Below are 27,765 nucleotides of genomic sequence, written 5' to 3'. Positions count from 1 at the left end.
CCTCCACAATAAAGATTACACCAAGCCTATCACCATCCCCTACATCCAGGGCACCTCTGAGAAAATAACCAATATCCCCATAAAATATGACCTTACTTCCTGGCACAGACCATATAAAAAGTTGGCATCCCTTATCCGCTCTACCAAAGACCAACCACTTCCCCTAGACCTACCTGGTGTATACCAGGTCCCTTGCAGCTGCAAATTGTCCTACTTTGGCCAAACAGGCAGAACAACAAATATCAGGATTTCAGAACACCAAGACTACATCCGGTTTCACCAGTACAGCCGCTCTGGGCTTGCAGACCATGCCTTAGATACCCACCATAAAATTCGTTGGAAGAAAACAAAAATAATTCATCGCAGCAAGTTTAAATACGAAAGATTATTCAAAGAATCTTCAGCAGCTCTAAAAAACGTTCCTAACCTAAACAAATTTGGGTGCATGAAACTGCCCCAAATTTGGGATTTTTATTATGAGAACTTCAGCCCAACTGCCAAGACTACCAAATTAGCCTGCAAGAGGGCACCAGTAGGACTTTAGGAACAATATTAGTTTCTTGCTTTCTTCCTCATTTGCTTTGTGTTAGTTCCTGAGTGCACATACCATATCTTTATGTTCCTGAAGATGGCAATGTGACGTTGCCGAAATATAGAAGTTATTCATTAAAGTTACCTTTAATTAATATACTTTATATGCGTTGTTAATTCCGTAAACAAATTACCAGTTATGTCTAACCAACGTATAAGTCTTGCTACTAGAATCATTAATTCATATTAATTTTATGTTATTTAATATTATTAATTAATATCTTTATTTCAGTCATGTCTCTGCTTAAAAATATTCCCTTTAATACTTAGTGATATAACATCACGTGGCTTGTTCTATTTTTAAATGAGCTATTGTTAGTATTCCACCTTGTATTTTTTTAAAACTGTTCTTGTAGTGCCACTAAAGATGGTTTGTTATTTCCAGACCAAAATATTTGGTTAATTAAATATCTTTCTTGTGTTTACGTGCATCATATATTATTCAGTCTTTATGTCACAAGTATCCTTAAAACATCAAGGAGAAATAAAATTCCATCAAACCAGATATTTCTTAAGATCTAGAAGAGTTAGAAAAGACTAACTACTACAACCCCCCCCCGAGAAACTTCGATCCACGACCTAGAAACATGATGAAAAAAAAAATTTGTCATCCGCATTTCAGTGTATGAAAATTTTTTCTAGGAAGGGTGGGCCATTGTAAAAATTCTATGCAACAAGAACATAAATTTTGTATAATGAATGCATCAAGTTTTTACAGTTAGGCACGACCCAGAACACCTGCAAATAGTCTTTTCTCTTAACATTTTGTATTGTATGCAAAGTGTACAGCCCAACGGGAATTAGCTATCTCTTTGAAAAAGATGTAAAACTTTCAAGGCTAAGGGAAACGCTCTACAGTCGGAATGCCGTTTGAAATTTTGTTTACAAGTTCAACCCTAAGTGACCTCAAGGTCGATGCAAAAAGGGGGCGGCAAAATTCAAACAGATGTTCTGCTGGCTGACTTAATGAGATTAGAAAATGAAGATGGAGAAGAAAGGGCTTGTCGAAGGTTCCATAACCAGGAATCATATGACAACGTAAGGGATTCGAGTAAGTGCACGGGGTTTAGAAAACTGAACCCAGGGTCTTGGAACTGATGGAATATAAGATGGGACTTCCAGAGACATGGAGAGTTTTGGCAAGGAGACATAACGAGCATATGAGGAGACGATGTGATAGAAAGCCTTAGAGTGAAGTCCTGACGTGTCAAGGAGGAAGCCATGCCGCAAGCCGTCATTTAGCTTAGAAGCGTAGATGACCAAGGGACGAAGCAGCTGAGGAGCAACCGAATTAGTCTATGAGCCGTTCTGCTTATCTAAGTCCATGAAGGCCCTGACAATTCGCGACCCTTCACCAGTGTATGAACACACCGGTGAATCGTCACCCACATCCTCCGAGCCAACCTGATGAATGGCCGGTATCCCAAGGACCTGAAGGAGGAGAGATCCAAAACCTGAGACGAAGAAAAAGAAACATAGGAAGTTGCAGCAATGGAATTCGAGAGTGCAACCCAACAGAAGACAGCCCGTGTGAGTTAAAATATTGTTTTATTTAGACTGTGTGACGCTATAAGAATAGGTTGTAGAACTGGAAAAATGCATGTAAGAGGGACATTAATAGCCAGAATAACTTTTAGAGACTTGTTCTGTCTGGATTTTGATGATTGCATCTAAGAATAAGAATAGCTTTGATGATTGCATCTAAGAATGAGTATAGCTAATTCCTAAGAAATATTTTGGGTTATGATTTTTATCTAACACCTGTATATAATCTTGTATGATTTTTCTTAACCAAGTTTACAATATGTTATATTAATCGTAACATGTCCTTAACAAGTTGTTTGTTAATGATAATTCTTTAAGCTAGATAGATAACATGATGTGTGCCTTGTATTAATTGAAGAGAGAGATATATGGAGGTATTGAGAAATTTATTGATGATAATTCTTTAAGCTAGATAGATAACATGATGTGTGCCTTGTATTAATTGAAGTAGAGATATATGCAAGTTTGTTTTTAGAGTTTATTTTGAGAATTACAGAGGATCACTCTCTGTCTTATAGTGTAAAATATATGCCTGTTTGTTGACTATTAAATCCTATGTTGCATTTTAAACAAAGATTTTGCCTGATCTTATTTTTAATTGCAATGCATTGATCTTAAATAAAAATCGAACCTAAGCGGGAATCATTGATATAAATACTAAGTGAGAAAAGGGCCAGGACTGCAAAGCAAATTGATAACTTGGGGATAATAAAGAAATTTTGTTGTGAAAGATTTAATAACCTACTGGAAGTACTATATTTCTTGCAATATATCGAGGCATGGATGGCGCAGTCATAAAATCTAAATAAATATTTCCATTGCTCTTGGGTAGAAGGAGTATAGAATACAGAAGTTAGGAATCTAGAGTATTAAAAGGGGAACGTATAAAATTAAATGCCGAGAATATTACACTGCTGCAGCATCCCCTGGATATATAACCGAGGAAAGAAAACCCGACACGTTTATTTCATCGTAGCAGTTGAATATAGGTGAATATAGGCAACATGACATGAACTCCATGACTTCGAGAGAGAGGTCATCATGGGCTGTCACATTGGTGGCATGTCCATACATGACATTGCCACTTAACTGGAGCATCCAAAATCAATGGTTGGTGGTGTGATCAACAAATCTCCATTTATTGATCACACCACCTGGGTGTTTTCTGGCATCAGTAATGCAAGAAAACACCCAGGGTGGCCACCAAAAATGACTGACAGGGACAGGAGGGTTTTAAAATGGGTGGCATGTAAAAACTGGTTACAATCAGCACAGATCATCCGTGATAAGTTCCAGAGTGCCAGTAACACCAAGCACTAACTGTACAAAAAGAACTCCATTTACTGGATTTCCACAGAAGTGATGTTCAGCAGCACACAAGCTGAACATCACTACAATGAACAAGGCTGCTCATCTGGCCTGGTGGAAAGAGTGTGTGAACTGGACTATTGATCAGTGGAAAACAGTACTCTGGAGTGATGAATCAAGGTTCACCTGTTTTCAGTCTGATGGCAGAGTATGGAGATAGCCTGGTGAACGCTTGTTATCACAGTGTATCGTACCCACAGTAAAGTTTGGTGGTGGAGTAATGGTGTGGGGTGAATTCAGCTGGTTTGGAGTGGGACCACTGGTCATTGTTCATGATTCTATGAAGGCAGCTCAGTACCTTGATATTCTGGATAATCAGGTGCTGCCTACACTGTAAAAATTCGATGCAACAAGAATAAATTTTGTATAACGAACACATCAAGTTTTTACAGTTAGGCAGAACCCAGAACACCTGTAAATAGTCTTTTCTCTTAACATTTTGTATTGTATGTAATGTGTACAGCCCAACGGGAATTTGGAATTAGCTATCTCTTTGAAAAAGATGTTCTGGATAATCAGGTGCTGCCTATACTGTGGAGTTTTTATGTGAGCTGACCTGTGTTACTATCAAGACGACAATGCCCCATGCCACAAAGCTGCAGCTGTTATGGAATGGTATGAAGAGATGGGTGTTAAACGACTGCCCTGGCCTCTAGATGGAGGAATGGAGGCAAATGCCACCTGATGTCTGTTGCACATTGGTGAAAAGCCTCCCTCAAAGAGTGCAGCAAGTGATCAAAGCCAAAAGCGGACATACCTGATATTAGATTTTGTCTGCTGGTATCAATAGTAAATTGCTAAAGTGTCCAGACAATTATTGATATATAGTGTATTATCTTTTTACCCATATATGCTAATGGATATTTTAAAGAAACTGTGTTAGATTTATTTTATTTAATAAGAACAGATGCTGCATATGTTACTGATATACTCTTCTAAATATCTTTATTATAGAATGCTTATGAAATTAGCTTGTCTGTAGATGTTCCAGGGAAACTGATGATGATGGGTTCATCAAAAGACTTTGGTCATTGCAAGGGGCGTAGAAAAGATAGTCAACCCTGTATGGCTGTTGTCAATGTGTAAGTCATAAGTTAAAAAATAAACGAAATCACATTTCATTTTGGCATTATTTAAAATATATAGCATGCAGTTTAGCTGTAATTATTTCACGATGGAATAAATGATTGAATTAATGCAATAACTGTCCAAATATGAACTTTTTCATTTCAATCCAAGAACATTATCCCTTATTGCTCTGTGGAGCTGTTCTAAAGACACAGAAAATTGAAGTATTGTTTGGCTAATTTCATTCTTAGTGAGTTAAAATTTATCCTTTTTGTTCATTTTATCCAGTTCTAACTGATTTTATTTCCAAGAAGTTAACTTGGTGGGGGATACTTAGATATTGATTATCTCTCACGTTCTTCATGAATTAAAATACATGAAATTTCAGTAGGGATGCTTAAGGGTCAAAGCTGTATAACTGAAAGGAGACCTCCACATAGCCTTTAAAGGAATGCAGAGAACCGACCAGGGCTTCTGACCTGATGTCCAATCCTCACCTTCTCGTGGTGCACCCTGTTGGGTATCTACCTGAATACTGAGCAAACGAGGATGGGCTATCAATTTAGGATTTATCCGACCAAATTGTATTCTTATTGGCTTAAACCAATATAGAAAATTATGGTACAACATGACAAAATTTCATCCCGGCTTGGACATCGCCCAGTTAAACAAGCTCCCCGTCGTTTTCGTCAGGGAACCAGGGCAAACAGCGAAAAGTCAACTACTGGAACAAATCTGAAAGCACACCCCAACTCAACATTACCTCTGGTGATGTTGAGTACTTATGGTGATAGTTACGGTGGGCATAAGAAGCCTGAATGGCAAAGAAATGGAGTTAGCTGAGGAATTAGATAAGTTCCATATCGATATAATAGGGGTGACTGAAACAAAAAAGACAAAAACTGGTGAGATCTTTCTGAACAATAAATACAAAATGCTATATTCAGGAAATGACAATCAAGGAAAAGAAGGAGTAGCCATAGTATTGAACACTAAATACGAGGCTAATCTTGAATGGCAGGCAGTCTCAAGTAGAGTGATGTGGGCAAATATTAGAATGGGGAAATGGACAATGAGACTTATTTGTGCCTATGGTCTCACAGAAGGTTCTACTAAGGTAGAAGTGGAGGAATTTTTTGATGGTTTAGAAAAAGCAACTGACACAATGAAAAAGGAAAAGTTGGTCCTTGTTGGGGATATAAATAGCAGAGTAGGAAATGATTGTCAGACATACAAAAATATTTTGGGAAAATTTGGAGAAAAGAGCAAAGCCAATAATAATGGCAAATACTATTTGGATTTCTGCTCAGGACATGGACTGGTTATTACTAACACCATATTCCAACATAATGTGCACAAATTCACATGGAGAGAAGAGGCAAATAATAAGAAAACTCTCATTGACTATGTTATTGTTGATAGTGATGTTTTCTCCCTGGTGCAGGACACCAGAGTGTACAGAGGATTTGAAATTGGAAGCAATCACTATTTAGTCTTGAGCAGGATAAAATTGAATTTCATACTGAAAAGAATAACATGTAAGAAAGTTTTAAAGCAAATAAATGTTAAGCAGCTCTCGGATGTGAACTGTAGACTAAAATACACAAACATGATTGAAGAAAAAATGAAAGAGTTTGAGAACAGAAACCAAACCTTGGAGATTCAGTGGCAAGCCTTGAAGAAAACCCTCATTGATTCAGCCAGAGAGGCATGTGGTGAGGTTGTCTGCAAGGATAGAAAAATAAGAACTCCATGGTGGACACAGGAAGTTAAAGAGGCAGTGAAGGAAAAGAAGAAAGCAGATCAAAAGTTCCTGGCAAATAAGTCAGCTTGTTCTCTTAGAGAACACAGAGACAAATGTAAGAAAGCGAAACACTGTGTAAAACTAGCTAAACATAAGTCATGGGAGAACTTTGGCAAGAACATAGAAAATTAATATCAAGAAGGTGATAAGATATTCTGGAGGTTGTTGAAGAAGCTTAGAAATGGAGGAAAGAGTGCTGTAAAAGTAGTGAGATGATAAAGGTTACATGAAAATAGGAGAAAAAGATATCCTTGAAGTATGGAGTAATTACTTCGAAAAATTGCTAAATGAAACAACAAGCAGTGATAGCACAGTGGTAAAAAACAACACTCAACAGGCATACAGTTAGGAATACATATCCATACTTGAAGTAGAAAAAGCCATCAAAGGCTTGAAATGTGGAAAGGCAGCAGGAGTAGATGATATTCGACCAGAAATGCTGAAATATGGTGTTATAAAAGTCTTACAGTGGCTGCACTACATAGTTCAGAAAGCCTGGACAGAGAGACGAATTCCTGATGATTGGAGTAGAGCTCTAATAGTACCCATATATAAAAAGGGAAATAAAACTGAATATGAGAATTACAGAGGTCTCTCCCTACTGAGTGTTCCTGTCAAGATCTATGCAAGCATACTTGAGAAACAGTTGAGAAGAATTGTGGAAGAAAAGCATGGTGAAGAACAAGCTGGATTCAGGCCAAATAGAGACTGTCAGGATCAGATCTTCACTTTACGACAAATAGTTTAGAAAGCATAAGAATATTACAAAGATCTGTATTTAAGTTTTGGCGATCTGGAAAAGGTATATGACAAGGTGCCAAAGAGAGAGAGAGAGAAGCTATTCAATATGCTACAGTTATAAGGTGTCAATGGAGCATTATATCAAACAGTACTTAGTCTATATTTGAGTTGTAAGTCAGCAGTTAGAATTGAAGGAAGTACAGGAAGATGGTTTAATGTTAAATCTGGTGTGAGACAAGGATGTAAATTATTCCCTCTGTTATTCATTATCTATATCGATCACATTATGAAGGAAAGTGGTATTAAACATGATATCAGAATTGGAGATGTTAATGTCAGCTCTTTGCTTTATGCGGATGATGTTATACTTCTAAATAAATCCACTACGTCTGCGCGGTTAGCCTGGTGGCTATGTGCTTCGCAACCATATGCCTCGGGAAGGAGTGTCCTAGGTTCGATTCCTGTCAGTGACGTGAGGAGCTGAAGGATCTTCCTCAGTCATAGCCAAGTTAGCCAGTCTTGGGTGTGGACAGCAGGGTTTTTTCCCCAGTTTATTCTGGGGTTTTTCATCCCACAAAGCAGGCAAACTGGCCTTGAGAACTCAACACTACAGGCCATAGGATACACTGGGGCATAAGGCTGACCACCTTATCCTGTAAACGGAGTGAGGTCCGATGATCAATGGACCCTCGACACCGCAAGGTAAAAGAGGGTATAAGGAAGATGAGATGAGATGAGATAGTGCTACAAGTTTGCAAGAGTCCATGACTAAATTGAATAACTGTTGTAATAGATATGGTATGAAGATCAGCATTAAAAAGACAAAGACAATGAAAATAGGTAGAATTGTTGAAAATGTCAATTGTGTTGTGAACGGGGAACCTGTGGAACAAGTAAAACATTTCAGCTACTTAGGCACGATTTTTACTGAAGATGGTAAATTAAATATGGAAATAGACAACAGAATCAACAAAGCTGGTATGGTAGGAAGTCGATTGAATAAATTCATGTGGAATAAGAGAGAAATTAGTCGGAACACTAAATTAGCTGTATACAAGAAAGTGTTCAAACCAGGTTTAACTTATAGATCCCTGATCTATAAGTTAAAGCTGGGTCAGAAGCAAAACACTTGACCAAAGACTAGAGACTGCAGATATGAGAAGAGTCCTGAGAAAGAATAGAGGCGTGAACAGATGGCATCAATGGCAATATCATATTAAAAACGAGGATATTAGGAAAGAACTTGACATTGTCGGCATCCAGGAATGCATTAACAGCTAATCTCAGGTGGTATGATCACTTAAACAGAATGGGCGAGGAAAGATTAGCAAAACAAGTGTTCTCTGTCAGGTTGGCAGGAAAACGACCCAGAGGAAGACCGAGATATAGGTGGTTTGATACGGTACAATGTGCCTTAGACGATAGAAATATAAGATCTGATATGATAATATTGGAGTCTTGACAAGTAACAGACTGATTTGGAGGAAAATTGTAGATAGGAAGTTAATAATGATGTAAATTTTTCATGTAGTACTATCATATCCTGTACACCCCTTGTAGGTACATGTCAGGAATTTGATGATGATATTGATGATGAAATTTCAGTATAAATGATTCTCATCATTGTAGCCCTTTATTTTATAGACAATAATATTATATCTTTAACTGAATTGAATAACTGCTGTAATAGATACGGTAAGCAAATCAGCAAGAAAAGGACAAAGACTATGAAAATAGGCATTAACATTGAAAACATCAGCTGCATATAAATGAGAAACCCATAGTACAAGTGAAACACTTTAGCTGTTTAGGACACTTTTGGTGAAGATGAGAAATTAAATATGGAAATAGACAACAGAATAAGCAAAAGCTGGTATTGTAGGGATTCAACTGAATAAATCTATACAGAATAAAAGAGAAACTTCTGAAAATATACAGAGTTTTAGTATACATGACAGTGTTCAGTTTCATTCACCAGATCTGTCAGTTGTATTAGAAATAAGTTGATCAAATTAATGTGGTGAATAGATGGCATCAATCGCAGAATAATATTAGAAAGGAACTTGACATTGTATTGTGAGTTCAGCACTTCACCAGTGTGTCATAGTTCACTGTACTGAAATCTGGCTGATATTCCATATGAACAAAACACAATGGTATATTTTCCTGGATAAGGAAAGTGAGGTAGATCAAGTGAAATTATTAAAATTTCAACACCCTAAAACCCATTGTTCAGGATGGGGCACCTTCCTTTTTCTTAATTTCACCGAATTGCTCAAGAAAGAAAAAAAAAAAAAATCTCAGTTCTTAATTGTTGCTGACTAAAGGCATAAGCAACACATTATACAAAGACCTAGCAGTCACGCAATAGGAGCATGTAAGATATATCACGTCATCATCATAATGCTAATTACGGGTATAGACCATATTGGCCTGTTCTGGTCTCATTACCCATCCAGTATTCTTTTTTGAGGTCTACCTGGCCTTCTCTTTCCAATTGGCTTATATTTTAGTATTTGTTTAGGATATGGGTGTTGGCCATTTGGTTTACATGTTCTATCCTTTTTTTGTTTGTATTGTTTAGTTTTTCTTCTATTGATTTTGTTTTTGGTTCTTTTAAAATACCACATGTAGTTGATAAATGCTGTTGAAAGTTATTTTTTATTGAATTTTATGAGATTATTCTTTATGGTTACTTTCTGTACAAAAAGAGTAACACAGCCCTTTTATCTTATAACAAAATGCTAACTAAACACATGTGAGCAAATGTGTTAAACAATTTACACAATATTTCCAATATACAAGAAAATACAAGGAGGAATGCAATCAGAGCATTTCAGTATACTGGAGCTGAAAATGCATTTAAGTAGATGATATTTAACAAGAAATGTTCAGATATGGAGATATAAAAATTTTACAGTGCTGAATGAATGTCTGATAGGTTATATAATTTAGAATGGTATATCAAATTCTGAATTATTGGAATAGAGTGCTTATAGTACTCATCTGTAAAAATTTAAATAAAACTGATTGTGAGAATTATAGAGTAATTTCTCTGGTAAGTGTTCCATTTAAGATTTATACAAACTTATGGTAAAATGTCACTATAGTAAATGCCTAAGGACAATATCAACAGTTTGTTATGGTGGATAGTTTGCTAGTGAATTTTTGTTAGTATAGTATTATCTTTGGGACTGTGATTAGGATGTTTCAGTAATTTGTTATAGTTAGAATAGACTGTACTTGAAAAGAGATGAAAAATTTTGGAAGCAAAACTTTACAAAGAACCAGCTGGGTTCAGACCAAAGGGGGGACTTTGTCAGGACCAATTTTTACTTGAAGAAAAATAGTCAAGAAAAGTTTTGAGGAGCAAAGCTCCTCAAAACTCAGTTATATGGTATAAGTTGAATATTATAAGGAACAGTATTATAGCCTATACTTGTATGTCAGTCAGTCGTACACCTTATCTGCTGACTTAAAACTTGACTTATAAGTTGTAAATCTGCAGTTATAATCGAAAGATGTACAAAAGATGGTCAGATGTAAAATCAGGTGGAAGACAAGGAATCATTGTTTCATTATCTGAATGAATCTCATTTTGAAGGAAAATGACATGAAACTTGATACCAAAATCAAGTATTTTACATTTTATGCAGATAGGTTATATTTGTGAATAAAACCACTACATATTTTCAAAGAATCTTTAGCTAAATTGAATAAAACTATTGTAACAAATTTGCACTGTAATAGTCAGCATTAAAAGGACAAAAACTTTGAAAATAGGTAAGAATATCGAAACATTATTTGCATTCTCATTGGAAAGACTGCAGAACAAGTAAAACATTTGAGCTTGTAGGTACAATTTTTAGTGACAATGGCAAATTAAATGTGGAAATAAGATCACAAAATACATAAAGCAATTGTGCTGAGTAGCTATTAGAATAAATTTATATGGAATAAGAAAGAAATTAGCCAGAACAGTCAAGTAGCAGTAGAGAAGACAATCTTGACCAGTTTTAATTTGTGGATCTGAGAGTTGGGTGAGAAATAAAACAGTTCTTTATAGGTTATATTTGTGAATATATGAGACTAGAGACTGGATTGTAAAAATAAATGAGGAGCAAGTTCTCTCTTAAAATAAAGAGTGGTCTAAAGAAAATTGGGGGAGTTGAGCAGATTTGTATTGTTGGCAAAATCATATTAAAAAAAGAGGATATTGCAAAGGAAATCCACATCATTAGCATTTAAGAATGTGTAAGCAAAGCTAATCTGTAGTTCACTTGAATTCAATTCAAGTGAACTACCTTAATTCAGTTCACTTGAACTGAATATATCAAGAAATGATGATAATGATGTCATTGTGTTGCAGATATAGTGAAAAGTAGGAATAGATTGTCAAAGTGGGTTTTTGTTCATTTCTTTTAAAAAAAAAACATACAGATAAAGTACTATGATGAGATCTCTGGAAAATGTCATGGAAGGAAGTAAGACCTAGTTTTGTTGTTGATGCAATTGGAGCAAGAAAATAAGTTAGAATTTTTGTTTCATTGTAAAATGTTGTTAGGATGAATTTTTTACAGATCACAATAGCATGCAAATTTACTTAATTCTCTAAAATTTAATTTGGCAGTATAGTCACAATTTCTTAACATTTTTCTTAATTTTTATTTAAGTAATTTATTGGTACCTGATTAATATATAATATAGTCTCTGATAGATTGATTTTAGTTATAAATCAAACAACATGTCAAGGCATTGCACACGAAGTTGTAAATATATGTTCCTTATTGAATTTAAATTCTTACTATTAAGAGTGGACAAGTTCTCTTGCTGTCCTCTATACACATTTTTCTTTTACCATCTGGTTCAGTGATGATGAACACTTTCTCCCTGAAAAAAAAACTTGTCCACTCTTAACAGTATGAATTTTTTTTTGGTATCCGTTTTGGTTCAGTGTTATATAAAAATTGAATAAAGGAGTACAAAGCCTCTTTAACTGCTTCTGTTTTTATTTATTTGAATAGTTCCCAGTGTGAATATTGTCCCTATCATGTGAAAAGTGAATATAAAAAACTGAGCTCAAAGAGAATAGAACTTCATGCATCGTAAGTGTTTTATATGCTTATTAGAATAGATCAGAATTTTTGATGCATGTTTTTTCCCCAAATTTTGATTTAAAAAATTAAGAAATGTTTGAATATGAAAGAAGATAATAGAAGTGCTGGCCTAGTTGGTCGAGTGCTTAGCACATCCACTCGCCAGCTAAAAGGCTGCAGGTTCGAATCCCGCCATGGGTATTGATATTTGTGATTGTCTGTGAAAATACTAGTGGTGGTGGTGGTCAGTAGATGGCATTGGTATAGATGATGATGGTAGTTGCGGTTCATTGTAATTTGTGGATTGAGTTGTAGAGTAGGTGCCCTCTCTTGATGACTCTTTGGACTCCCTGGAGGCATCACATAATAATAATAATGAAAAGTGTATATGGAACCTAGGGGACATAGTAGATCCCATTTAACACAGATGTCCCTTATTAAAAAAAAGGCTTCCAAACTTCCCAGTTGTAGACATCAACAACTCAGGACAGGATATCTTAGCAATACAGACTAGGCTAGCCAATCCCAAGTAAAATGGGATAATGGCAAGGACAAAGAAGAAGTTTGATATATGAAAGAACTGTTTATGTTGAGACAAAATTTGGAGAGGCAGTTTAAAATTGTCAGGTTCTTTCTGATTTGTTTCTATTGTCTTATCATCATCACAGGATTTCCTTTGAGTCAAGAGATTAATTGTGAAAGATTTACTTTACATCACATCATTCATGGTCTTTGTCTGCATGGTTAGCCTACTGGCTTTGCGCTTCGCAACCATATGCCTGGGGAAGGAATGTCCTGGTTCAATTCCCGTCGCCGACATGAGGAGCTTAAGGATCTTCCTCAGCCATAGCCAAGTTAGCCGGTCTTGGACAGCAGGTTTTTTCCCCCCAGTTTATCTGGGAGTTTTCATCCCGCAATCAGGCAAACCAGCCCTGTGAACACACACGGATCTGCAGCCATAAATACTTAACCCTCCATGAGGGGGCTCAACTCGCTCCAATAAGAACGGGGGAGAAAAGGGAGGAAACTCCATATGAATAAATAAATTCATGGTCTTTACACTCACCACCCTTTTTCTCATGGGAGCATGGAGTGCATTGCTTGAGGCCACTATACTCCATGTTCCTGCAAGAAAAAAAAAGGATCAATTGCTTTCTTTTGTTTTACCTTTAAAATTTTGTTTCAAAATGTCCCCAGTGTCTACTTTTTAATATAAATCCCACACGCAAAATTTGTAGCATTGTAAGTACCATGTGGGGAGAAAGTGTAAAGGAGGGATTAGAAGTGTGTTTCTTGAATAGCTGAAGGGTGTTGTCTTTGGATCAGATTTAGTGAGGGAAGTTGTTTAAATGAACAGCAGTTGTTCTTAGAAGAAGGGGGAGGGATAATTGGTAGCCAGTTCAGACATTGTCCATGAAAATACCTATTGAAGAAGTATAATGCAGAAACATAACATCTGTGAGAAAGTGACTGGATAAAATCCTGAGCGAAGTCATCCATTAAGTGGATTGCTCTCTTCTGAATAGTATCAAGTATTCTTGGTGGAAGCTTTTGGTACACCATCACAATTGTATGAGCTATGTATCAAGCTGAGCTGATTTAGAATTTGTACAATGTCTGTAGATGGTCTTGAGTTGAAAAGAAACATAACATCTCTGAGAAAGTGACTGGATAAAATCCTGAGTGAAGTCATCCATTAAGTGGATTGCTCTCTTCTGAATAGGATCAAGTATTCTTGTTGGAAGCTTTTGGTACACCATCACAATTGTATGAGCTACGTATCAAGCTGAGCTGATTTAGAAGTTGTACAATGTCTGTAGGTGGTCTTGAGTTCAAAAGAATGCCTAGTCTTCTGGAGGCTAAGAAGCTATGGTTGAGATGTATTTGTGCCAGGAAAGGCAAAGAAGTGCAAGTCAGCCCAACCTGAGATCTGGATATTCATATAAGGAGAAATGCCTCTTGCAACTGCCTTGTATCTCTAGATCATGGTGTTAGTTTCAATGTAATATTTGACACTGTTTAGTAGAGTGGAGGTAAGTTCTTATCTATAGATCTGTGAACACACATATCTATAGACATAAAATACTCACCTTAGGGATACAGCAGAGGAGTGGCAAGCCAGTTGCATTAAATTCTCTAAAATCCTAATTAGATGACCCAACCTGTCTTGGACAGACAAGAAATGGATGGAGAATGACTAGGGTTTCTGAGCTTCTTTTCAATACTATAATGAAAATGAAGATTTTTAGGAGGAAATTGTGGAGGAAACTGCAGCAAAATATCAGAAGACAATAGAAGAACAAGAAAGCAATGAAGATGATACTCCTAAGCTTGGACAAGTGGCTACCCAGTACGTTGCAAAATTTATTATTGGATTATGACACTTCATGCAGGAAAGCAATGAAGGCAGTGTTATATCTGCAATAGGTGACTGTGCTGATTTTGTTTAATTGTTATCAATCAAATTGTATGAATTGATCAAGTGACAGACTATGCTCGATCAATTTCTACAATGTCATTAACTGCTAAGAACTGCATGCATGTTTAATATGTATATAAATGAAAATATTTTTACAGCAAGTATTTTACTTTAATTAAAGCCAATTGTTTAAGTTTATAAGTCAATAATTTTGCTACACAATAAATGAAAAACCTGTCTAACTTATATTTGTCATCATCTTCCTTATACCCTCTTTTACCTTGCGGTGTCGAGGGTCCATTGATCATCGGACCTCACTCCGTTTACAGGATAAGGTGGTCAGCCTTATGCGCCGGTGTATCCTATGGCCTGTAGTGTTGAGTTCTCAAGGCCAGTTTGCCTGCTTTGCAGGATGAAAAACCCCAGAATAAACTGGGGAAAAAACCCTGCTGTCCACGCCCAAGACTGGCTAACTTGGCTATGGCTGAGGAAGATCCTTCAGCTCCTCACGTCACCGACGGGAATCGAACCTAGGACACTCCTTCCCCAGGCATATGGTTGCGAAGCGCATAGCCACTAGGCTAACCGTGCGGATTGTACTTATATTTTGACTTACGTTTTTACCTTTTAAATTCTTAACGGGCAACTTGGTTTAACTGGCAGCCTCGTAATTGGGCCAAATTATGCGGTTCCCAATGTGGTTCAGTTAACTAGAATCCACTGTATATATATATATATATATATATATATGTGTGTGTGTGTTAAAGATACCAAGAATCCCCCCCGCCCTCCCTTACAAAAATATTCTCATCTGATATGCTTTAATATGTTTATAGTGTCTGACTTATTTCTGTAGGTATTCAGGAATGGAGCCAAAGTGCCTTAAAAATAAAGTGCTAAATGGTCAATCAGTGATGTATGGAGGAAAGCTTTTTACTCCAATTGCTGAAAGGTAAAACTTTAGAATATTTAACTCCAAAAATAAAATAACTCCTTCATGTTATATTCTAGAATAATATAGTTACAGATGTTTCTAAGAAGTCTCAAGCTGTTAATAAAAATATGCATTGTATAATTTTGCATTTTTAAAAATTTGTCGTCATTTTTCTCGTGTGCTAAATGTTAATGATATTCTATAATGATTAAGATTTTGTGACTAGTTTCTTTTTATTATTATTTGTATTATAATTATTATTTAATTGTAACTCCCTTACACAAAAAAATTGTAAACCTATTGTATGTTAATACCAGTGGGCTAAGAATATTATTTTTCCTATTTTTTTGTATTTTTATTTATTATTTACTTGGTCCAGAAACTGTGCTCTAGAGACCAAACATAGAACTTTTTCAAGCCACTTCAGGGCTCCAATACACATCCCACAGAAGGATTCATATCTATTGCCTGTTGATTGGAGAGTGGATACAATAACTGCTCAGCCAACCTGGCAGCTAATCCACATTGTTTTCAAAATTGTTTTATTTGTCAGGTCTCTGATTTGATCAGCTTTTACATTTCAGTTAATAATGCTATGCTTTTCATTTTTAATATGATTTTGCTGTTGATGCCATCTGTTTGCTGTCCTAATTTTCTTCAGAACTGTGTATCTTCAATCATGTTCTCCAATGTTTGATTACTTGTTTCATTTCTAACCTAGCTCTGATCCACATATCTTGGTTTGAACAATTCTATATACTACTAGTTTGATCTTTTGACTGATTGCTTCCTACCAGATGAGTGTTACGTATTCTGTTATTTCAAATCCAGTTAGATTTGAGACCTATGTAATTGATCTTGTTAGATTCCACCTCATACTAGATGGCTTCAAACTCACTGCCACTACTAACAGTATTTCATGTGGCAGTGAATTTGAAGCCATTTGGTGTGAGGTGGAATCTAGAGACAAATTACATAGTGAGGTGTTGTTACAGACCTGGTGGATTGGTTGCTGGTGATGAAGAAATGCATCACCAAATAGAAAAGTGAGCACGAAAAGAGTAATCATAATGGGAGACTAATTATTGAAATATTGATTGGGTAGCCGTAGAATCTCATGAGATGAATGAATATGCATTTATTGAGCTGTTGCAGGACAACTTCTCAAACAGCATGTGACAGAAGGAAATTGGGGTCAAAGAGTGTTAGATTTGATTATTGTGTCAGAGAGCATTTCAGTTAAAGATGTAACTATTCTGCCTCAGATTGGTGACAGTGATCATGCGATACTTGGGAAGTGACTAAGTTTATGAATGTTCCATTCAGAAAAGGTTACATGCTGAACTACATCATCATCATCAAATTCCTGCCATGTACTCTCAAGGGGTGTACAGGATATGACAGTACTACATGAAAAAATTACATCATTACTAACTTCCTATCTACAATTTTCCTCCAAATCAGTCTGTTACTTGTCAAGACTCCAACATTATCAGATCTTATATTTCTATCCTCTAAGGCACTTTGTACCGTATCAATCCACCTATATCTTGGTCTTCCTCTGGGTCGTTTTCCTGCCAACCCAGCAGAGAACACTTGTTTTGCTAATCTTTCCTCGCCCATTCTGTTTAAGTGACCATACCATCTGAGATTAGCTCTGCTAACGCATTCCTGGATGCTGACAATGTCAAGTTCTTTCCTAATATCCTCATTTTTAATATAATATTGCCATTGATGCCATCTGTTCACGCCTCTATTCTTTCTCAGGACTCCTCTCATATCTGCGGTCTCTAGTCTTTGGTCAAGTGTTTTACTTCTGACCCAGCTCTAAGATCCATAAGTTAAAACTGGTTTGAACACTGTCTGGTATACAGCTAATTTAGTGTTCTGACTAATTTCTCTCTTATTCCATATGAATTTATTCAATTGACCTCCCACCATACCAGCTTTGCTGATTCTGTTGTCTATTTCTATATTTAATTTACCATCTTAAGTAAAAATCGTGCCTGAGTAGCTGAAATGTTTTACTTGTTCCACAGGTTCTCCATTCACAACACAGTTGACATTTTCAATGATTCTGCCTATTTTCATTGTCTTGGTCTTTTTATTGCTGACCTTCATACTATATCTATTACAACAGCTATTCAATTTAGTCAGAGAATCTTGCAGACTTGTAGCGGATTTATTTAGAAGTATGACATTATCCGCATAAAGCAAAGAGCTGACATTAACATCTCCAATTTTGATGTCAGGTTTAATACCACTTTCCTTCATAATGTGATCCATATAGATAATGAATAACAGAGGGGATAATGTACATCCTTGTCTCACACCAGATTTAACATTAAACCATCTTCCTGTACTTCCTTCAATTCTAACTGCTGACTTACAACTCAAATAAAGACTAAGCATTGCTTGATATAATGCCCCATTCACACCATATAGCTGTAGCGTATTGAATAGCTTCTCTCTTGGCACCTTGTCATATGCCTTTTCCAAATCGACAAAACTTAAATACAGATCTTTGTTATATTCCCATGCTTTCTCGACTATTTGTCGTAAAGTGAAGATCTGATCCTGACAGCTTCTATTTGGCCTGAATCCAGCTTGTTTTTCACCAAGCTTTTCTTCCACAATTCTTCTCAACCGTTTCTCAAGTATACTTGCATAGATCTTGCCAGCTCAGTAGGGAAATACCTTTGTAATTCTCACATTCAGTTTTATTTCCCTTTTTATATATGGGTACTATGAGAGCTCTACTCCAATCATCAGGAATTCGTCCTTCTGTCCAGGCTTTCTGAACAATGCAGTGCAGCCACTGTAAGACTTTCATACCACCATACTTCATCATTTCTGGTCGAATATCATCTACTCCTGCTGCCTTTCCACATTTCAAGCCTTTGATGGCTTTTTCTACTTCAAGTATGGATATGTATTCCTAACTGCATGCCTGGTCAGTGTTTTTTATCACTGTGCTGTCATCACTGCTTGTTTCATTTAGCAGTTTTTCAAAGTATTTACTCCATACTGCAAGGATATCTTTTTCTCCCGTTTTCATGTCACCTTTATCATCTCTAACTCCTTTTACAGCACTCTTTCCTCCATTCCTAAGCTTCTTCAACAACCTCCAGAATATTTTCCCACCTTCTTGATATTTATTTTCTATATTCTTGCCAAAGTCCTCCCATGACTTTTGTTTAGCTAGTTTTACACACTGTTTAGCTTTCTTACATTTGTCTCTGTATTCTGTAAGAGTGAAAGCTGACTTATTTGCCAGGAACTTTTGATATGCTTTCTTCTTTTCCTTCACTGCCTCTTTAACTTCCTGTGTCCACTAGGGAGTTTGATTTTTTTATCTTTGCACACAACCTCACCACATGCCTCTCTGGCAAAATCAATCGATGTTTTCTTCAGAGTTTGCCACTGAATCTCCAAGGTTTGATTCCTGTTCTCAAACTCTTTCATTTTCTTTTCAATAATCTTTCCGTATTTTAGTCTACAGTTCACATCTGAGAGCTGCTCAACTTTTATTCGCTTTAAAACTTTCTTACATGTTCTTCTTTTCAATGTAAAATTCAATTTTATCCTGCTCAAGACTAAATAGTGATCACTTCCAATTTCAAATCCTCTGTACACTCTGGTGTCCTGCACCAGGGAGAAAACATCGCTATCAACAATAACATAGTCAATGAGACTTTTCTTATTCCTAGCCCCTTCTCTCCATGTGAATTTGTGCACATTTTTATGTTGGAACATGGTGTTAGTAATAACCAGTCCATGTCCTGAGCAGAAATCCAACAGATATTTGCCATTATTATTAGCTTTGCTCTTTTCTCTAAATTTTCCCAAAATATTTTTGTATGTCTCGCAATCATTTCCTACTCTGCTATTTAGATCCCCAATAAGGACCAACTTTTCCTTTTTCATTGTGTCAGTTGCTTTTTCTAAAGCATCAAAAAATTCCTCCACTTCTACCTTAGTAGAACCTTCTGTGGGACCATAGGCACAAATAAGTCTCATTGTCCAGTTCCCCATTCTCATATTTGCCCACATGACTCTACTTGAGACTGACTGCCATTCAAGAAGATTAGCCTCGTAATTTGTGTTGAATACTATGGCTACTCCTTCTTTTCCTTGATTGTCATTGCTTTAATATAACATTTTGTATTTATTACTCAGAAAGATCTCACCAGTTTTGGTCTTTTTTGTTTCAGTCACCCCTATTATGTCAATCTGGTACTTATCTAATTCCTCGGCTAGCTCCATTTCTTTGCCATTCAGGCTTCTTACATTGATAGTTCCGATCTTTAACTCTGGTGATGTTGAGTTGGGGTTTGTTTTCAGATTTGATGCTGAACTACATAGCAGGAAATTATGACAAACAGGAGTATACCGAGTTCACTGGAATGGGATCGAAGTGCATGGGAAGCATTTAAACAATACTTAAATGATGCGATATCAGAATATGTCCTGAGAGTTCAAAGAATAAATAGAGTAGGAGTCAAAAGGATGTGTAATCTTATTAAGCAAGTGATTCATAAGAAAAGATGATGTGGAAGGAATACCATGTGCATAAGGATGATGTTCATTATAAGCAGCAGGCTAGAATAGTCACACCTGTTGTACGGAAAGCAAAGTCTGAGTATGAAAAGAAACTGGCTCTGCATGCTAAAGACAACTTACAAGAATTCTATCGATATGCTGTAAGTAAAAGAAAGAATGAATATGAAAGAATAATTCTTGTAAATGCAGATGAGGTTGTTCAACTAATTAGTGCCCATTTTGTTAAAAGCTATCAACCTGGTGTTCTCGACATTGAGCTCACTGCTACCTCTTCACTGGATGAAGAAACTCAGGTGTATGAGGATGAGGTATCAGAGCTGTTGCACAAACTGAATAAGAATTCAGTAGTAGAGACTGATAGGATATCAACACATCTGCTAAAAGAGTGTTCAGCTGAACTGGCTATTCCTTTGACAAGGCTATTTAACAGTCTAAAAAACAGGAAAGATTCTGTAGGAATGGAAAGAATGTATGGTAATTCCGTTGCACAAGGATGGTGCAAAGACTGATATATCCAACTATCGACCAATTAATATCTCAGGAGTGGTGGTGAAGACTTTGGAAAAATTAATTAGGGCTCGCATCAAAAATGGGTTGACAGTGAATGACATGTTTTATGAACTTGCTCATGAACGGGAATGGATATACCATGATACTTTTGGATTTTGCTAAGGCTTTTGACAGAATACATACTGTTGCATAAATTGGATAATATGGGTTTGGGTTATAGAATATTAGCATGGATAAGAGAATTGCTGAGTGACAGATATCAGAAAGTAGTATATGAGGGATGTGAGTCTGCAAGATTTAAGATAACCAGTGGTGTACCACATCCTTGGTCCACTATTATTCAATCTATACATCAATGACAATGGAAAGGATTTGACAGGAGATATGCAGCTACTTGCTGATGATGCAAAGATAGGCAGGGTAATCAGGGATGTAGTATTTGTAGAATGATTTGAATAAGCTGGAATTGTGGGCATATGAAAATGACTATCAGTTCAATGTTAGTATATGTAAAGTTATGTACTTTGGTGTGATTATATATCCAGTGTCATTTTATATTAGTGGAATTATGCTAGAAGAAACTGATGAGGCTAGGGATCTTAGAGTGTTAGTAGATAAGAAGTCGAAGTTCAGGAGCAATGTAGCAAAGATTGCAAATACGCAAAAGATAATTGCAATGCTGAAACGAACATTCATAAGTAAAGATAAGGATGTCATTTTGCCTCTTTACGAGGCCTTGATAAGACGTCACATTGGACTATTGTGCGCAGGTCTGTTCTCCTGGTTTCTGTTGTGATTCTGATAGATTGGAGAGAGTGTTAAAAATGATATCAGGATTGTGGAATACTGATTATGAAAGCCATATTGAGAATTTGTAGACTGTAGACACTAGCAAACAGATTGAGACTTACAAACTTCTGAAAGCATCATACAGGATTTCAGTTGTTGGAATTTTTCAATTTATTGAGGGTGGGGAAAGGATAAGAGGGCATCCTTGGATGCTGAGGTGGGGGCTAGATTTTTCTATCATAGGGTAGAGCTTGATTGGAATGGATTGCCATTGGATGTTGTGAGTGCAAGCAGTGTGAATGAATTCAAGAATAAGTATGATAGCTGGTGTGTGTGTAGTATATGGCTTCCCTCGATGAGTCTCTGAATCCCAGGAGGTCGCGCTTAATAATAATAATCTTTTTTGTTATTTATGCCATCTTCACTAAATATTCCATCTAAATAGCAAACAACGTGTAGCTTGTTCTATAAGTTCACTAGTGATGTTTTCTAGGTTTTCCCCATTTTTGTATTTTATCTTTTTAATTGCTGAAGATGATGATTTTTGACCATGTTTATTTATTTAAGAAGATAATTATATTTTGTATGTGTGTGTATATTTGTATATGTGGGGGTGCTTAAGGGTCAAAGCTGTATAACTGAGAGGAGACCTCCACATAGCCTTTAAAGGAATGCAGAGAACCAACCAGGGCTTCTGACCTAATGTCCAATCCTCACCTTCTCGTGGTGCACCCTGTTGGGTATCTACCTGAATACTGAGCGAACGAGGATGGGCTGGCAATTTGGGATTTAGTCGACCAAATTGTATTCTTATTGCTTAAATCGATATAGAAAATGATGGTACAACATGACAAAATTTCAAGCCGACTGGGGCGTCGCCCGGTTAAACAAGGCTCCCCGTTGTTTTCGCCAGGGAACCAGGGCGAACAGCAAAAAGTCAGCTACTGGAACAAATCTGAAAGCACACCCCAACTCAACATCACCAGAGTTAAACATCGGTACTATCAACATAAGAAGCCTGAATGGCAAAGAAATGGAGCTAGCTGAGGAATTAGATAAGTACCAGATCGACATAATAGGGGTGACTGAAAAAAAAAAGACAAAAACTGGTGAGATCTTTCTGAGCAATAAACACAAAATGTTATATTCAGGAAATGACAATCAAGGAAAAGAAGGAGTAGCCATAGTATTCAACACAAAATACGAGGCTAATCTTCTTGAATGGCAGGCAGTCTCAAGTAGAGTGATGTGGGCAAATATCAGAATGGGGAATTGGACAATGAGACTTATTTGTGCCTATGGTCCCACAGAAGGTTCTACTAAGGTAAAAGTGGAGGAATTTTTTGATGCTTTAGAAAAAGCAACTGACACAATGAAAAAGGAAAAGTTGGTCCTTGTTGGGGATCTAAAAAGCAGAGTAGGAAATGATTGTTCTCAGACATGCAAAAATATTTTGGGAAAATTTGGAGAAAACAGCAAAGCTAATAATAATGGCAAATACCTGTTGGATTTTTGCTCAGGACATGGACTGGTTATTACTAACACCATATTCCAACATAAAAATGTGCGCAAATTCACATGAAGAGAAGAGGCAAGTAATAAGAAAACTCTCATTGACTATGTTATTGTTGATAGTGATGTTTTCTCCCTGGTGCAGGACACCAGAGTGTACAGAGGATTTGAAATTGGAAGCGATCGCTATTTAGTCATGAGCAGGATAAAATTGAATTTCATATTGAAAAGAAGAACATGTAAGAAAGTTTTAAAGCGAATAAAAGTTGAGCAGCTATCAGACGTGATCGGTAGACTAAAATACACAAACATGATTGAAGAAAAAATGAAAGAGTTTGAGAACAGGAACCAAACCTTGGAGATTCACTGGCAAGCCTTGATGAAAACCCTCATTGATTCAGCCATAGAGGCATGTGGTGAGGTTGTCTGCAAGGATAGAAAAATCAGAACTCCATGGTGGACACAGGAAGTTAAAGAGGCAGTGAAGGAAAAAAAAAAAGAAAGCACATCAAAAGTACCTGGCAAATAAGTTAGCTTTTGCTCTTAGAAAATACTAGAGACAAATGCAAGAAAGCAATACACTGTGTAAAACTAGCTAAACAAAAGTCATGGGAGGACTTTCGCAAGAACATAGAAAATAAATATGAAGAGGGTGGTAAGATATTCTGGAGGTTGTTGAAGAAGCTTAGGAATGGAGGAAAGAGTGCTGTAAAAGGAGTTAGAGATGATAAAGGTGATATGAAAACAGGAGAAAAAGATATCCTTGAAGTATGGAGTAATTACTTCGAAAAATTGCTAAATGAAACAAGTAGCACAGTGGTAAAAAAAACACTCAACAGGCATACAGTCAGGAATACATATCCATACTTAAAGTAGAAAAAGCCACCAAAGGCATGAAATGTGGAAAGGCAGCAGGAGTAGATGATATTCGACCAGAAATGATGAAGTATGGTGGTATAAAAGTCTTACAGTGGCTGCACTGCATAGTTCAGAAAGCCTGGACAGAGGGACGAATTCCTGATGATTGGAGTAGAGCTCTCATAGTACCCATATATAAAAAGGGAAATAAAACTGAATGTTGGAATTACAGAAGCATTTACCTACTGAGTGTTCCTGGCAAGATCTATGCAAGTATACTTGAAAAACGGTTCAGAAGAATTGTGGAAGAAAAGCTTGGTGAAGAACAGGCTGGATTCAGGCCCAAATAGAGGCTGTCAGGATCAGATCTTCACTTTACGATATATAGCTCAGAAAGCATGGGAATATAACAAAGATCTGTATTTAAGTTTTGTCGATCTGGAAATGGCAAATGATAAGGTGCAAGAGAGAAGCTATTCAATACACTACAGTTATATGGTGTTCAATGGGGCATTATATCAAGCAGTACTTAGTCTTTATTTGAGTTGTAAGTCAGCAGTTAGAACTGAAGGAAGTACAGGAAGATGATTTAATGTTAAATCTTTTGTGAGACAAGGATGTATATTATCCCCTCTGTTATTCATTATCTATATGGATCACATTATGAAGGAAAGTGGTATTAAACATGATATCAGAATTGGAGATGTTAATGTCAGCTGTTTGCTTTATGCGAGTGATGTTATACTTATAAATAAATCTGCTACAAGTCTGCAAGATTCTCTGACTAAATTGAATAGCTGTTGTAATAGATATGGTATGAAGGTCAGCATTAAAAAGACAAAGACATTGAAAATAGGTAGAATTGTTGAAAATGTCAACTGTGTTGTGAACGGGGAACCTGTGGAACAAGTAGCATTTCAGCTACTTAGGCATGATTTTTAGGGAAGATGGTAAATTAAATATGGAAATAGACAATAGAATCAACAAAGCTGGTATGGTAGGAAGTCAATTGAATAAATTCATATGGAATAAGAGAGAAATTAGTCGGAACACTAAATTAGCTGTATACAAGACAGTGTTCAAACCAGTTTTAACTTATGGATCTGACAGCTGGGTCAGAAGTAAAACACTTGACCAAAGACTAGAGACTCCAGATATGAGAGTCCTGAGAAAGATTAGAGGCATGAACAGTTGGCATTAATGGCAATATCACATTAAAAACGAGGATATTAGGAAAGAACTTGACATTGTCAGCATCCAGGAATGCGTTAGCAGAGCTGATCTCAGGTGGTATGGTCACTTAAACAGAATGGGATTGGAAAGATTAGCAAACAAGTGTTCTCTGCCAGGTTGGCAGGAAAATGCCCCAGAAGAAAACCAAGATATAGGTGGATTGATACGGTACAAATTGCCTTAGATGATAGAAATATAAGATCTGATAATGTTGGAGTTTTGACAAGTAACAGACAGATAATGTACTGTGCATTTATAGTTTTTACACTCAACTATAGCAGTTGCGATAAACCTACTCATTAAACCTCAGTCTTTATCAAATCCCTGTAATGACATTGCTGCTTTAAAAGAATTTGACAATGGAATGGATTAGATTAAATAGTATGATAATTGAAATGTGTAATTACTCAAATTTTTCGTAATAACTTGAAATAATTTTAGGATGTTAATCCGATGTTTTTTCTTTTAGTATTGCTAATCCAAATACTCTAAACAAACATGTTATTGGTCTTGAATATCAAAGAATGGAATACTTTTTATTCCTTTATAGGCCAATGCAACTACAGAAATCCAAGGATAAATTGACTTTGAATAACTTAAGATTGAAGAGGAAAGCTGAAGACTTGGAAAAAGAAGAAAGAAATAAATGTCCTAAAAAAATAGATCATCTGACAGAGAGTGAGAATCAGGCAATCAACTTAGTGTCTTCTTCATCACAGTTCTTGTAAGTTTTCTCTGAAGATAAGTTGATCTATCCATGGAGTGATATTGAAAATGATAATCATATCACTTTTTAAATGGTTTGTACAAATCAAGAAAAAAAATTATATTTTTAGATTTTGTAGCCTTTATTTTCATGAGATTTTAATGCTAATTATTTTTTGTTTAAACAATGTTAATACTTGAGTATCACCATCATGATAATGCTAAATATGGATGTAGGCCATATTAATCTGTTCTAGTCTCATTTTCAGTCTAATATCCTCTTTTGAGATCTACCTGGCTTCCCTTCCCGTTTCCTATTTTATTAATTGCATAGGATATCACACTTAGGGGCTCATACTGGACAGTTCAGGCATGGCAGACCTGAGATACCCTCACTAGACTAGATCTTACTTCCTACAATATACACTTGGTATATTATATCTGTACTTGTCTTCTATTCTTCTTTCCTATACTCTCTTCTTGTCATTCTTACTTCTTCCCCCCCCCTCCCCCAGAGCATTTGGAGTGCAAGGGGAGGGGGTGTTACTTTCCTCTCGAACTGTAGTTTCCACTACCTACTAAAAGAGGCAAGTCTAGTTGCCCTAAGATGGCAGCCCCACCACCAGGATACCTCTTCATCATGCTAATAACTTGACATAGGGAAACACATATTACTTTCAAGTCTCAAAGAAATCTACTTTAATATCTAATGGAATAATACAGTTTGATATGGCTTCTTCCACTTCAAATGCTAGTTTGCTGTAAGCCATTCTTTTTAAGAACTCTTTTTAGTGCTGTTTTCTCACTTTATATGATCAGCCTGAGTGTTTTTTTTTTTTTTTTTTTTTTTTTTTTTTTTGGGTGTGTGTGGGGGGGGAATTTCTTTTCATTTTCATCTTTCAGTGTTACGGTGGATGTTGGATACCATATGTACAAATGCATGAAATGATTAATGACAGTTGTTAGCATTGCTACAGCAGCAATTTGATAAAGTCTTCCTGTAAACCACATCCTATCATGGGTGACTGAATGGATAGTGCCTCTGTTTTGCAATCTCTCTCTAATCAGTAGGCTGTGGGTTTGAATTCCACTATGCAATGGTTGTTTGTGAAAATCTTCGTGATAGATAATTTTCATTGTCTGGTGTGAGATCATCCCTTTAGACCACCCATTGTATTAATGTGCTATAAGTTTCCCACTAGTTGTGAATGGGATTATCATTTAAAAATGAAAATCTGTTGCCTTTATACCTTGTGGTGTTATATGATTAGTTACTGCTATTCAAGATTTGAGAAAAATGGAAGTGTTCATAAAATTTTTTTTGCAAAATAGTGTGTGTGTGTATGTGTATTGACAAACATCTGGCAAAATTAGGAAAATCTTTTACAGATTCGTCTAATTCTTACATTAAGAATTCCAAATACTGTTTTTTCTGTGATTAAAGACATACATCTACAAAAAGATGAAATCTTAGCTGGCTTTGATGTCACTTCTCTATCACAGAAGTATTAGTTCTTTTACAAGATCAATTATCTAAAAAAAAAATTTTGACACTCTTAGCCACTATATAAATTCAGGCTATTTCATTTTTGGAAACACAATCTACAAGCAAAATTACTGGTTAGCTATGGGCAACTCTATCACTGTATGAGTGAATATATACTTGGAAGTTTTTGAAGAAAAGCAATAAACTCCTTTCCATTGAAAACAAGATTTGTGGAAAAGATATATAGACAATGTTTTCTTGATTTGGAGCCATGATCCAGATTTACTCCAGGGTTCTTGAATCATCTTAACAAACAACCCTAGGATAGCATTTACAGCAGAACTAGAAGTTAACAGTTTGCTTCCTTTTCTTGATATAAAATTTACTCATTCATTCTAAAAACTAAAAATCTCTATCTACATAAAGCCTACACATACCAACAAACACTCAGTCCCAACATTATTCACCTCAAAAGCTTATTATTATTTCTACTTTAGGAACCCATGCACATACTCTCATCAGCAGTGAAGAAAAGATTGCCAA

General features: G+C 36.2%; 1 protein-coding gene across 2 annotated transcripts in view; it reads left to right on the top strand.

Moving 5' to 3' along the window:
- Nucleotides 1–27,765, top strand: part of Mcm10 (minichromosome maintenance 10 homolog) — a 156,130-nt gene that overhangs the window by 30,273 nt on the left and 98,092 nt on the right. For both annotated transcript variants that reach the window (XM_090390737.1, XM_090390736.1), the window contains exons 6-9: nt 4,459–4,586; nt 12,142–12,222; nt 15,489–15,584; nt 25,582–25,755. In XM_090390737.1, coding sequence (XP_090246863.1) covers nt 4,459–4,586; nt 12,142–12,222; nt 15,489–15,584; nt 25,582–25,755 — 479 coding nt within the window. The remainder of the gene's footprint in view (nt 1–4,458; nt 4,587–12,141; nt 12,223–15,488; nt 15,585–25,581; nt 25,756–27,765) is intronic.

This window comes from Typopeltis vanoorti, chromosome 3 (assembly GCF_054136105.1).
Source record: "Typopeltis vanoorti isolate ZY-2024b chromosome 3, IOZ_Tvanoo_1.0, whole genome shotgun sequence".
NCBI lineage: Eukaryota > Metazoa > Arthropoda > Arachnida > Uropygi > Thelyphonidae > Typopeltis > Typopeltis vanoorti.
Note: the sequence above shows the minus strand (reverse complement) of the source record. Positions and strands in the feature narration are given on the sequence as shown.